This window comes from Pyrgilauda ruficollis, unplaced genomic scaffold (genome assembly GCF_017590135.1).
Source record: "Pyrgilauda ruficollis isolate IOZ18807 unplaced genomic scaffold, ASM1759013v1 scaffold57, whole genome shotgun sequence".
NCBI lineage: Eukaryota > Metazoa > Chordata > Aves > Passeriformes > Passeridae > Pyrgilauda > Pyrgilauda ruficollis.
In genome coordinates, this window is record NW_024527377.1 from 3,819,195 (window position 1) to 3,831,865 (window position 12,671).

The following is a 12,671-nucleotide window of genomic DNA, read 5'->3' on the forward strand; positions in this document are numbered from 1 at the left end:
TTCTGTGGTGGGGATGTGGTGTGAGGCAGAAGGGGAAGAAGGTTTAGCAGAGCTATTTCAGGTTTAGAGGCACACAGTTCTGTCCTGTTCCATCCAGCACACGGGATATAAACAGCCATAGGAAAAGCTGCACTTGAGCTTCTCACACTCACCTCCCTCCCCAGCACCACTGCACCAGGGGACAGAGAACAAGGTGAAAGACAAGGTTATGATGTGGAATACTCCATGGCCTGTTTTTTGTCCCAAATTCTCTGCTAATCAACCTGTCCACACAAAGCCAAACGGAGCCAGTGAAGCTAAGCACATTCACTGCAGCAGCTTTGGAAGAGACCCAAAAATCAGCTACTTGCCATGGGACCTCCCTGGCCCTTATGCAAAATTATGCTGGATCACAACACAAACATTGACAGAAATCTGGGTTTTTTCCTGTGTGATTTTCTGTTTAGATAAGTGCAAGATTACACTGTATTTTTATAAGTTCAGCATTTTTATTCTATTTTATAAGATGTGTATGATTACTGTTGGGCTTAATTTGACTGCAGTGAACTAAGCACTTTATTTTCACAGAAATTCATTACACTCTCCTACTGAGGAGATTAAATTAATTCAAAACATCTTGTAAATGGTCTTCTCTTTCTTTGCTTGTCTATTACTTATCCAGACTGAGTTTCATATTCTTCTTTCAGAGTACTAAATCATCCTTTGATTAATCCCATTTTTACACTTGCTGCTTATGTCAGCCTTAACGTGCTGTAACTTTGCAAACAAATTTAATATTGACAGACACCTCTTAGCACTTATTTGGGAATTAAATATTTTGGTTTACTGATGAATGGTGGATTTGCAATTTTTACAATGAAAACTAAAACTATTCAAAAACTCTGACTTCAAGCTTGGTTATAAATCTGAAATCAATCCAAATTCATCTCCAAACCTTCTTTAAGCCTGAGGTACTTAGTGGTATTGAACAGAAGTGGTGTAAAATTTCTGCTTCGGGGATTTGGAGTGGGGCATTTTTTGTTGATTAAAAAGATTGTGACCCTGTGTATGTTCATGGTGCTTTACAGAGAGCATTTTGAAGTCTGAAAGACACCATTTTATCCAGCTATTACTTTAGGTATATAAAAACTTTTAGACATTTTCAGCCTTGCAAGCTTCAAAGCCTGTCATCTTCCAATATAACTCCTGTCACGTGAGAGTGTTGGCATGTGAAAGACTCTCACTGAGCCCACCTCAGCTGTCTTTATCATCAGGTAGTGATTTATTTCTCAAAGACTGTTTCTTAAAAACATTCTGGTTTGCAGAATGCTTTCTGAACAACGTCTCTCACATTCCTTCCACAACTCCTCTGCTTGGAGGAAGAGGAAAGCCTTGCGATTTTAGCACTCTGAAAAATGAAGTATATTCTTCTGCATATGAGTTGGATGAACACAATTTGCCCAAAAGCCATGATTTAAAACAAATAAACCCACTATTAAAACAGTAATCACAGCCTGTGCTGCCACCTACCCTTGGTTAATCTCTGTGCTTTCTGTAGGCTTTTTCCAAAGCGTGGGCTCTGTCCTGGAAATTGGAATGCCCTGCAGGTGATGTGATGGCCATGGGCACCAGCCTTGTACCAGCCTTGGGAGTCACACACTTCGCCATGGGAGAAATGCAAGATGCAGCTGCTTAGGGCAGATACTGGATGTTAGTTCTGCATTTTGCATATGGGGGAAAGAGCAGAGAAATGAGAATCACAGATCCATTGAATCATTTAGGTTGGAAGAGACTTGGAAGATCTTTAAATCCAACCGTTAACACAGGACTGTCAAGTCCACACTGAACCATGGACCCAGGTGCCACATCTGTACCTCCCTGAGCTGCCTGTTCCAAGGTTTGACAGCCCTTTTTGTGAAGAAGATTTTCCTAACATCTAGTCTAAAAATTCAGCAAGTGCTTTCCCCTCTTCCTTTCTAAATTCAATCATTTTACTGTATTTGAATTAAAATGTAAATGGCGCATTACTATGCTTAGCTCTTGAAATAGTTTTACTCCCAAGAAAGTAAGCCTTTCTTTCCTGTTGGACTCGATGTATTATTTTGACTTTCTCCATTCTATACTCTACAATACTCATTAAATCTTGCCAAAAAAGTTCATGTTCAGAAACAAAACTTGAAAGAGAAATCCCTCCCACGGAGCAAATTGTGCAAGAGTAGCCCTGAGTGTGCAGTGCCCCTCCTGGGCGTGTGGTGTGAAGGTGGTGGGTGGGTTTGCCTGAGGGGGCTGATGCCTGTCCAGAGCTCCACTGGACATGCTGGAAGCTGCTGCTGCAGCCAGAGGGAGGAGGCAGGGGTGAAAGAGGGACTGCCCACAGCCATGGGAAGCAGGCACAGCAGCAGGCTTAGAGCCGCTCTCAGGGCTCCTGTAGAAATTTGCTGTATCGTTCACAAAATTCAATGCCCCCTCCATTTCATGGACTGCTTCTTGTCAGGATTTTAAGTGATGGGGTAAAGGAAAAGAGCTGCTGGCCAGCCTGCTCATTAGCCAGCCTGCTCATTAGCCAGCCTGCTCATTAGCCATGCAGGTTCTTCTCTACACATTCACTTCATTATTCTTACAGTGACAGCAAATCAGAAAACAAATTAATAAAGGCTTTAAGACTCAGGGCTACATCAAGGTGTGGATCTGTGGATCTGTGCTACCTGAAACCTCAGGTAGATATTTTGATTTCATGTTTTTCAAAAAACAGATGAGATGTTCACCATATGCCAAGTATTTCCTTCCAACTTTCTTGCCTCAAAAAACTGTAAAAATAATTCACCTTCATTGCAGGGCAATAGCAGCAACCTGTAGTCCACACACTTCGTGAAGAGAAATAACTTGAATGCATAAATCAGCTGTATCTAGTTACAGTAGTAGAAGGAGCTCTTCTTATGCACAGATACCAGTGATGTCCACTGACTTTCTCATTGCAGGATTAGTAGGCTTCACACTTAATTTCAGTGGAAAATAGATTGTAATTTGTCCCCTGAGGTCCACAAGGCTAGAGGTTAAATGCTGGGAAAAAGCAGTCTGACCATATAATGAAATTCAAACACAGAGGTGGAAACCATAGGAAAAGTTAAAGGAAATGACAGTAGGAAAGAAGTTAAAGTAGCTGTATTTATAGCTCACCATATCAAAAGAAAAGTGGCAACATTGTACTTTGCAGGTGGAAGAGTCAGAAAGTAGCAAGGACACTAGGCAATTCCAACCTCTGAATTCTCCACAGAGAGCTGCACAAGTGAAGAATTAACAGTGTCTTTATTTTGAAGAGAAGGGTCACAAATGCAGCAACAAAGGGGCAAAATACTAAATTTTACATAAGCCAATTTAAAGGGAATAAAAAAAATATATAAACTTGATGGTTAACACTGAAAAACTTCAACACACTTGGGATGCCAAGAACAAAAAGTAGCAGCAACTTGTACAAATGGCACTTCCATTTCAGCAAGGCAAAGATTTGGAAAACAGACCAGAAGATGCAGTCCTATAAGGACTGCATGAAGCAGGGGGGAAATGCACTTGTGTAAATTAGTGGTGAGGGCAGGTTCTCCCTGTGGATTAGAGAGGATAAAATGGTGCTGAAGTCACCATGGTCAGTAAAGGGACCTCCCTCACCTGGGGGGCAGCCAGCCCACAGAACCCACAGCAGGGCACAAAGTCTCACAGAGACACACAGGAGGTGTACAGAGAAACTCCTCTGTACTGTAAAATGACACCTTCAAAACAACATACTTGGGATGATTTTCACTGGCCTGGGGATCTTTGGGACTTCAAGAAAGAGAACTGGCATCTCTGTCTTTTCCTTGAGGGAAACACTTTAAAACACTTTCTTTAAACAAAAAACAGTTACTTAGAAGAAAAAGCAGAAACTTTAATGCTGAGATTCACACTTACAACTCCAAGAACTCCAGATCTGAAGAAAGTACCAGACGTTTTGAGACCTGGGAATAACTGAGAAGATCTATAACAGAAGCTGTGATTTAGATATGAGGAAGCAACGTGCTCTTCTGCTCTTGAAGAGGACACTCTTCTTTTCAATGTTACAGTTTAATAGAACAGTGCTGAAAATAGCGTGTGAAATGTGGGCCTTTCATTTGCAGACTATTAAAGCTGGGAACCCGCTGTGTCAAGACTCTGCAAACAAAGATGAATTTAAAACACACTCAGATAAAGGGGGTAAAGGAACCAGATGTGATGTGTTAGAGAACTTACTGAAACTTTGGAAGAAAGAAAGCAATAAAGGGACAAGGTGATCCGAAAAGGGGGGTGTGCACATCAGAGCAAGGTTGTGCAACCCCCTGCAAGACGCTCCAGACCTGCTCCCTGGTTCTGTTTTAATCAGGCCCAGTATGAGAAATGTCCAACTGAGCCATTAAGTAATGGCATGACCTGCTTACAAAGCAACGGTCACCATAAATAAAAAGTACTCAGAAGTAGGTCTAATAAAACACTAGTGTGATCTCTGGAGAAAAGGTCCTTCTCCATACAACAGCTGGAATCCTGGTTGATCCAAAAAAATAATTTTTAACCTTCTGCAGCAAAAAGTAAACATGGAACTAACCTTAAATGTGGCGATGTCTTGCCATTTGCAGAAATCTTGAATTCTCAGGAAACAGCCTCCCCACACCATGAGGAAGCATTGAGCTGGAAGGTAATTGAGCTAATAGCACTTTTTGAGAGACACACCTCTGGAAGCTAAGAGGGCCAGACTTCTCAAAATAGATGTTCTGCTTACCACAGAAATTAATTATAACCTTATCAAAATTAGTTGCTATATTTGGGTCTTTCAAGATGGGAAGAAGGAGACACTATAGGCCCCTTTCCTTGGATATATAAAGTTTAATATTCTGGTTGGAAAATTAGTTTTTGTATGGTCAAAGGGCATAGTACAGCTGAGACACTACTACAATGAGGACAATGCAACACAAGGTCAAATAGGATGTAAATTTTCTCCATTCTTCTATTTTATCCAAAGGCCTACAGCATACCACAAAGCTACCATTTCTGACTGCCTGAGGATACTCTGTCCAGATGGTGTCCACCTGTTTGATGAAGGAAATTACTTGTTCTGCTCTCAGATAAAATGTAGGTGAGATGATCCATGCACAGAAGATACAAAGAAAAAACAAAAACAGTATTTACTGATGAACAGAGTGTCTTTTAAGGACAGCAGAGGATAATTTACTCCAGTCAGAGGCTGAATCATAGTGTTTACACTCTTCATCTTTCACACTGTAACTTTTAAAAGGCAAAGCCTGTGCAATTTACACAGCAGAAGGGTCTGTCCAACTAGGCTCATGTTGGCCAGGGAAATGAACAGCAGAAACGCAGAGAATGGGTTACAAAGCAGTCTCCATCCTGTGAAAACATGGACATGCTGGAGTGCTAGGCATCAAAAGAGCTCCATTGCTTTGCCAGACAACACAGGTCTTTCAAATGATGTGTGTAGATGGGGATGTGCAGTCAGGCTCTGATTGTGCTCGAATTCACATGCATGCTTGGCTTAGCCTTGTGGAAGCCCCAGCTCAATTCAGAATGCCCTTGAAAAGGGTTAATGGTGATCCCACTGATCATCTGCAGGGGAAGGGCTGCTGTTTCCTTAATGGATTTTACATTTTGTTCTATACTGTGTCACAGAACTTATTTGCACTTCTTCTGCCACTGTATTACAGTTCTACTTATCAAAAAAGCCCACAGTGAATTTTGCCATTACATTAAAAAAAATGGAGGGAAAAAAACACGCAGATCATGAGTTTGGTTTGATTTCAGTATAATTGAATGAGAAAATGCACCCAATGAAAAGATCATATGAGCCCTATTTTGATTTCTTTAAAATGGATGAAACCCCATCATATTGTAAATGCTAAGAATTTACCATACAGAAAAGGAATTACTGGAATTATTTGTAGCAAGCATCTGTTTTAGCTGTCAAGCACTAGACCTGACCAGACTTTGAAGATAATATTGTGCTACCTTGAGCTCTGCTTTTTTACTACATCACAAACCAGTGTAATCCAAAAACCAGATCAAAAAGAAACACGACTAAATTATAAATCCATATGAAAGCAGGAGATGGATGTCTAAAAGGAAAAATAACGCAGTTACATAAGCATGTCTGCCTTCTCCTGGTATATTCATTGTGAGCAGCTCCTTCACCCTCTTATCCAGGTAAATTACACGTTCCACCTAAAGTGAGTTAGATTCACCTTCAACTCTGTGGGCAGTTCCAAGAAAACACTTCTGTCAGGACAGCACATAACAATACAACCTTAAAATTCACTTACTTCAAAGAGATCGAACTCATGCTCAAAGTGAAGAAGAACTATACTACACAAGGCTAGACTTCACAAAGTGTCTAAATGCCTTTAGGAATGCAGGGAAAGTGGCAGGAAGAAGGGGAGAAAGGTGGGCATTTCACATGGGCAGCTGGAATTGCTCTCAGGAAACACCATTGACTGGATCTGAACATGAGATTCTACATTTCCACTTCAGAAATTAGATTATATGAACACAACCCTGTAAAATAAAAACTGGGGGGAAAAGTTTAGTTCTCTGATTTAAAACAGGAAAGAAAATAGTCATAATAGAAAAAATACCTAACTACATTTTGGGATAACTGGCAGATGTGCACTTGCATTGACAGCAGCCAAAGCACCAGCCAGCTGAGGATCCTGTTAGGAAAGGGAAATGTATCCCCCCAAACCCACCCAGGTGAGCCCGGGGCTACAGATACTGCAGCATTGGGCATGAGCTGAAGAAGCACTGCTGGTGTCCCAAGCATTTCTAGAAGAAACAGAGCCTGGGCAAGCAGCCAGCCAGCCAGCAGGCTGCTCAAAAACAGTTTGGGAGGGTTAGCAAGAGCACAGGAAAGACTGAAGTGTTGTAGAGAAAACCCTGCCTGGCTCATCACAAGAAGAAACAAGTCCACTGCACTTGTAAGGTGTCACTCCTGGTACCCCCAGCCATGTCATGCTCACAGCTCATTTAGAAAACAAACAACCAGAGTTGGCTTGAAAAGCTCACTTTCTGTATATCTTCTTCTAATAACTTTCCATTTTAGTGACAGCACTGTGAAATTTTTGGACAGCTGATCTTTTAGCTTTAAAAAAGGAAGAGGATTATACTAATGGAGCCAAACTAGGACACCATGATGTGTTACTGAAACTGATGTTCTTCCTTTGCTTCCATGGGTGCAATCAGATCGCATTGATTGTTCATCATGGAGTAGTGATCCTCAGTCTTCTCAGTCCTGTCAGTACATCTGACTGTGCACTCCAGCCTAAGTTAATCATGTGTTCATTATCCACTTCAGATGTGCTGTTGATACTGTTTTTCCTGTCTAAGTACACATTCTAGCTCACAAACTACAAATGTTGTGAGGAGATTGGGAGGGAGTTTATGTCTCTGAATTTCCACAACCAAATAGTGCCATCCTGCCAACCTGAAGAAGACATTTTTGGCACATCTGCCTTGAGCACTGCAGAAGTATTTATAAAAAATCTAGATTTATCAAAAATCTAGATGTGTAAAGAGTTCTTCTACAATGGCAGGATCATCTGCTGAGGTGAAGAAAGACAGTTCCCATCCTCATGCAATAATCTGGAAGGATTAACACAATCCTAAATTTTTGTTGGTTTATAGCATTTTTTACAACCTCCAACCACTCTCCTTCACAACCTTTGGAGAGGACAGCCAGCTCCCTCATCTTCCAAGTGCATCCACAAGTAAGAATCTGGCCAAGGACCAAGAACATACTCAAAGCACAACACCTTCCACCACAGCCTGCAGGACATGGAGAGCTGACCATGCTTGCTCTGCCCACTCAGTGGAGAATTTGTATGAATGCTATCAGGCCAACCAAGATGATAACAAGTTGTCCTGACTGTTTTATCTTAAGTGGGAAAGCTTTCACAGTATTTTTTTAATATGGTAAAAATCACATTCATAATTCATAAAGCTGTTAAGAATCTATTGATTAGCTTTAACTTTGATTCTTCATCCACAATTTTTAATGACCTGCTCCAGCTCTGACAACACACCTAGATTACATACTTCAGAAGTTCTCTTCATGTGCCTCAGATTTGATTTCTAGGTCAATAAATTTTCTGTTGACTTCTGATTCAGAAAGCCGTGAGTACCCAAACTAATGAGTATCTCTTCAGTCAGGGCAGCAGATCTTCATCATTTATAGTACAGTTCAAAAGTCCCTTCACAGATCTACTATTTTCATGTGAATTCCTTCCAACAACTTCTCATTTGGCAATACCAATTCTACCAGCCAGATCCTTCTAGGACAATAACTGGAAAATAAGACATTGTTGGTAGTGCAGTGCAAGCCAAAAGGGCTGTTCAAAGGAAATAACATCATAAGTTGTCAAGGTGGCAGATGCGTTTCCTGACTTAAACCAGTTTCAGTCAACAAAAGTTTGCAGTGAAAAAATCAAAGCAGGACACTTCAAGTCCAGTATTGTTTCAGCCCTGATGAATGATGCAAAAGACAGGGGACCACGAGAACCATAGACAGATGTCAAACCACCTTCAAAAGCAAACACTTCAAAAATAAACACTAGGAATTAAAATAATCAAGCTTATAATGTAAAATTCTAATACTTGTCATTTGACAGCTCAGTTGTAAGAGAGATCCACCATTCCTATCTCAAGAAGAAGATCCACCATCCCTATCTCAATCTAGAAAATGTGGTGGAAATACTTGGGCCCATTGAAGAAAACTAGATGTGAAGTAAAAAACAAACATAGAAAAACGGTTGAGAATAGCCTTGTCCATGTCTTTATTCACATCCAAATGTCAATAAACCCAAGAAAAGCATATAGCCCAGTGGTCTCTAAGTATGTCTTGCTGACAACACATTGCTCCAAGGACTCTTCAATACTCCTTGCAAAAAACAAGAAGTAAAGGGAGAGACAATTACAAGCAGTATTAACTTCTGTGGTTACTTGCTTATTATTTCTGTCCACAGAGCAGTGGCTTTTGGAGAAACATTGGTATAATTCCTTTGGGTTTGTGTAACTCTATTGATAATCTGTTTTATACACTCACCCCACAAGAAAGAAAGAAACTGAGATGGAGGGAAAGGGTAGAGATGGAACATGGTACCCAAGGGACTGGAGTTCAATTTGTTGTTCCAAAACAGATTTACTGCACAATCTCAGGGAAATCTTTACAGCCTAAAGGTATTGAGGCAATGCTTCCTGCAGGAAGGCTTCAGTGACCTGGGCAAAAAAAAATACATCTCTGCACTGCAACATCTACCATGTAGATACACCCAGTAGGAAGCAGCATTCCATTTCCAAATGTATTAGCATAACCACAGAAGTTGTAATTCCATCATTCACATTAGAAGGTGGCACCTCCCAGCCCAGACCAACTCTCCAGCTTCTTCTAATGGAAACAAGAACACTGCAAAAGGCAGGCTCATGGGTTGGGCATACAGGTAGAAAACTACAATTCCTTTGGTAGCTTTCTGGATTCCAGTCTTTTATAAGTGCATTTATTATTGCATTGAGGCCTGGCTTCACACCTTGGCATTTGAGATGTTACAAATGTGAAAAGAGCAGTAATTTACAAAGCCTTTTCATTTATATTTTCACTTCATTTTATAAACCATTCTCATTCTTTCTCATTTTTACATGCAACATGAGGCCTTGGACCTTTAGAGTCTCATCCAAAGTTTGGCTTTTACTCCTGTTCTGTTTTATCATTACTCTTCTGTCTAAATATAAGGAGCCCACATTCAGGCAAACACTGGAAGGAAGCAGGAACAAGTTCCCCCCTGCCCTTACAGTAAACACCTGTGCTGAGGAGAAGAACACAAGGCAAGGAGTAGCCATCAAACAGGATCTTCTTCCACCTTTCAGCACAGATGAACAAGGAAGAAGACCTTTGGATCTGCTCCAGTTTTAAAAGTAAAGAGCAAGTAAATCTTAAGCAAGTAAATTTGACTTACACAAAATGATCTGTGCTAGACACAAGGAAGAGCACAGAACTTTTGCTTCCCCCCCGAGGCAGAACTGCAGGCTCACACTCTGCTCTCTGAATGGCTCTTCTTGCTCAGCCTGGTGCTTCTCTTACCCTCAGCCAGCTGTCCACATCAAACAACTGCAACATTAAAACCTGCTTCTCAAAACAGGAATGCACATGGCTAGGAGAAACCACAGGAAAGGAAAGACTAAGGGGAAAAGTATTTGATTCCCTTCCATTCTCAGATAGCCAACATACTATCTCCATACATGTCATCTTCTTGGCACAGCAAATGAACAACTTCCTATGACTAAATAAATAGAAATACAACTGACTCCTACTGGCTCATTATGCAGAGGCAGAATGTATTACAATTAAGCAATCTCAAAATTACAAACTCTAAAGGCTATAGCAAGGAAATACAGGCTGGATAAACTGGTCATTATAAAATAAAATAGAGCCCCTTTCTCACTAAAGAAATTGGTGTGCAGTAATTACTGTTCAAATGACAGTGTGACAGTTTAGGATGTCAGGGACAAACAGTGATAAACTGAGTGCTGAACATGCACTCCAGAACAGAAAGCTGCAGCCAGTTTTAAAGCACGCAGCTTTGACAAATGTATCACAGGGGGCTGTTTTGCTTGTAAAACTCAAAGTCTTCTGCAACTTTTCATCAATCATTTGATTAGGCAATGAAACTCATCAAGTGAAATATCCAAGAAAACAGACTCTGAATAAATTTAAATTTTCCAGGACAAAACCATATTTTACCTATCAAATTTGTTTCCAGGGTAGTCCCGCCCATTATTCAGGATTAACTCTTTATAACATTTACCCTTGCAGGCTGTAAGTGAGAAGTGGAAGAAGATGCTGAGAACTTGCCACTTAACCTTCTGGTTTAGAGCATCAGACCCCTCAAGTAACTTTATCACAAATCAACATAGATGCTGTTTGCAGCTGCTCTGCTCCAGAGTAGCTACCTCACAGCATGTGCTCAAACTTCTAGTGCCACTGTCTGTAAAGCAGCGCTTGGTGCAGCACAGCTATTCCCACACAAGGGAACATTAGTTAATTTGCATTCACAGTTACCATATGAGGTGTGAGTTTCTGACAGTCCACACATTTTATATTTAAAGACTGTAGGAAATTAATATAATTATCTTTGATATAATAACAAAAGTAACTTACCAATCCATCACAATTGCTGATAGCAACAGAAGCATTTGGCATATCAGTGATATCCCCAACATAGAGGCAATTCCCATAGAGAGGTTCAATATGAGTCTCCTCAGAGTCCTCCTGCCACTCAACTGTTGCTCCAGGGGCCACGAGCCTGGAGTTTGGCCGCAGCCTGAAGTGAAACTCTCTTCCAAAAACAGTGACATTGTAAAATATCTGCTCATTTGCTGCTTCATGTTGCAAGTCCTCCACAGCTCTCCTGAAGCGTGCTTTTGGTGGTCCAGACACCAAGTGGGATAGAAACCTGCCCTCTGAATCGGTGCTTGTGGGGATGACAAGGCTGTACTCCTCTATATTCCTCAGGATTGAATCTTTACAGGGAGAAAGCAAGAGAGAACAGAGATACTAGAACTAAACATATCCTGATGCCGCGGGATTTTTATTCCATTATTCATTAGCACAGCAGACACTTACATAAGGCAGATGGACACTGCACTCTTTGCAGGCACTTGGTTCACCTGCATGAAGTGTGTGCAGAGTTCACTCAAACTTGCCTTTTCCCCCCCAAAATACCAGACGGCAGAGTGAGCCTCCCCACCCTGCCAGGACCCCGCACACCAGCCCCTGCAGAGAGGTCCCGCTCCCCTTTGCCCACCCAGCCCGGCCCCCGCACCCCTGCACACCCAGCCAGTGACCGGGTCGCCTGGGGGACTTTGGGGGTTTCCCGGGTCGCCAGCGCTGAAGACAGGGTGTTGATTCAGTTCGGGACTGCTCATAGGGGCAGGGGTAGGGGCTGGGTTTGCAGGTGGTAAGCCTGCAAGGCAAAGGCACGTCCCTCAAACTACCCCCGGTGCGGCGGGTTTGAGTCGAGCGGTGATGGGGACGCCGCGGGCAGCGATCGGGAGCGGTCTCAGTGGGAGCCCGGGAGTTTCGGACAGAGGCGATGGCCCGGGCAAGAGGAGGAGGAGGCAGACGAGCTGCCATGTGTTTCAGCCCGCACGGGGAGCCCCAGGCACCGCTCCCTGCCCGCCGGGGCTCGCCCGCTCCGCGGGGCAGGCAGCGGGCGGCGCGGGGCTGCGGGCAGCGCTGTCACTGCCGGGCGCTCCCGGCTCCCTTCCCCGCCAGCGGCGCGGCTGCCCGGTCCCCGTCCCCGCCTGCCTCTTGCAGGAAACAACTGGAAACCCGGCAAAAGTAGCCGCAGAAGAAGTTCAAGGGGAGCCGAAAGCCGCGGGGCGGAGAGCCGCTACTTGGGACGGGCGGGCTGCGGGCACCGGCCGGCGGCGGCGGGGCAGGGCGAGCAGCCCCGAAGGCGTCCCGGCGGAGACCTACCTCTGTCCCCGGGGCGCCGCAGGGCACCGGCGGGCAGGGCGAGCGCGCAGCAGAGCAGGAGGCAGGCGATGCCCGCGGGAGGGTCCATCGCGGCGGCCCCGGCCCGACGCGGGGGCCGGCGCCCGGGCTGCCCGCAGCCGGGGCGGGCCAGGCGGCA

At 43.3% G+C, this 12,671-nt stretch overlaps 1 protein-coding gene across 1 annotated transcript in view; it reads right to left on the minus strand.

The window, feature by feature from the left end:
- ADAMTS2 (ADAM metallopeptidase with thrombospondin type 1 motif 2) overlaps nt 1-12,636 on the minus strand; it is a 172,984-nt gene extending 160,348 nt beyond the window's left edge. The window contains exons 1-2 of the mRNA XM_041482157.1: nt 12,515-12,636; nt 11,195-11,556 (exon numbers count right to left, since the gene is read on the minus strand). Of these exons, the coding sequence (XP_041338091.1) occupies nt 11,195-11,556; nt 12,515-12,602 (450 nt within the window). The 5' untranslated portion in view covers nt 12,603-12,636. The remainder of the gene's footprint in view (nt 1-11,194; nt 11,557-12,514) is intronic.
- Nucleotides 12,637-12,671: the final 35 nt, after the last annotated feature.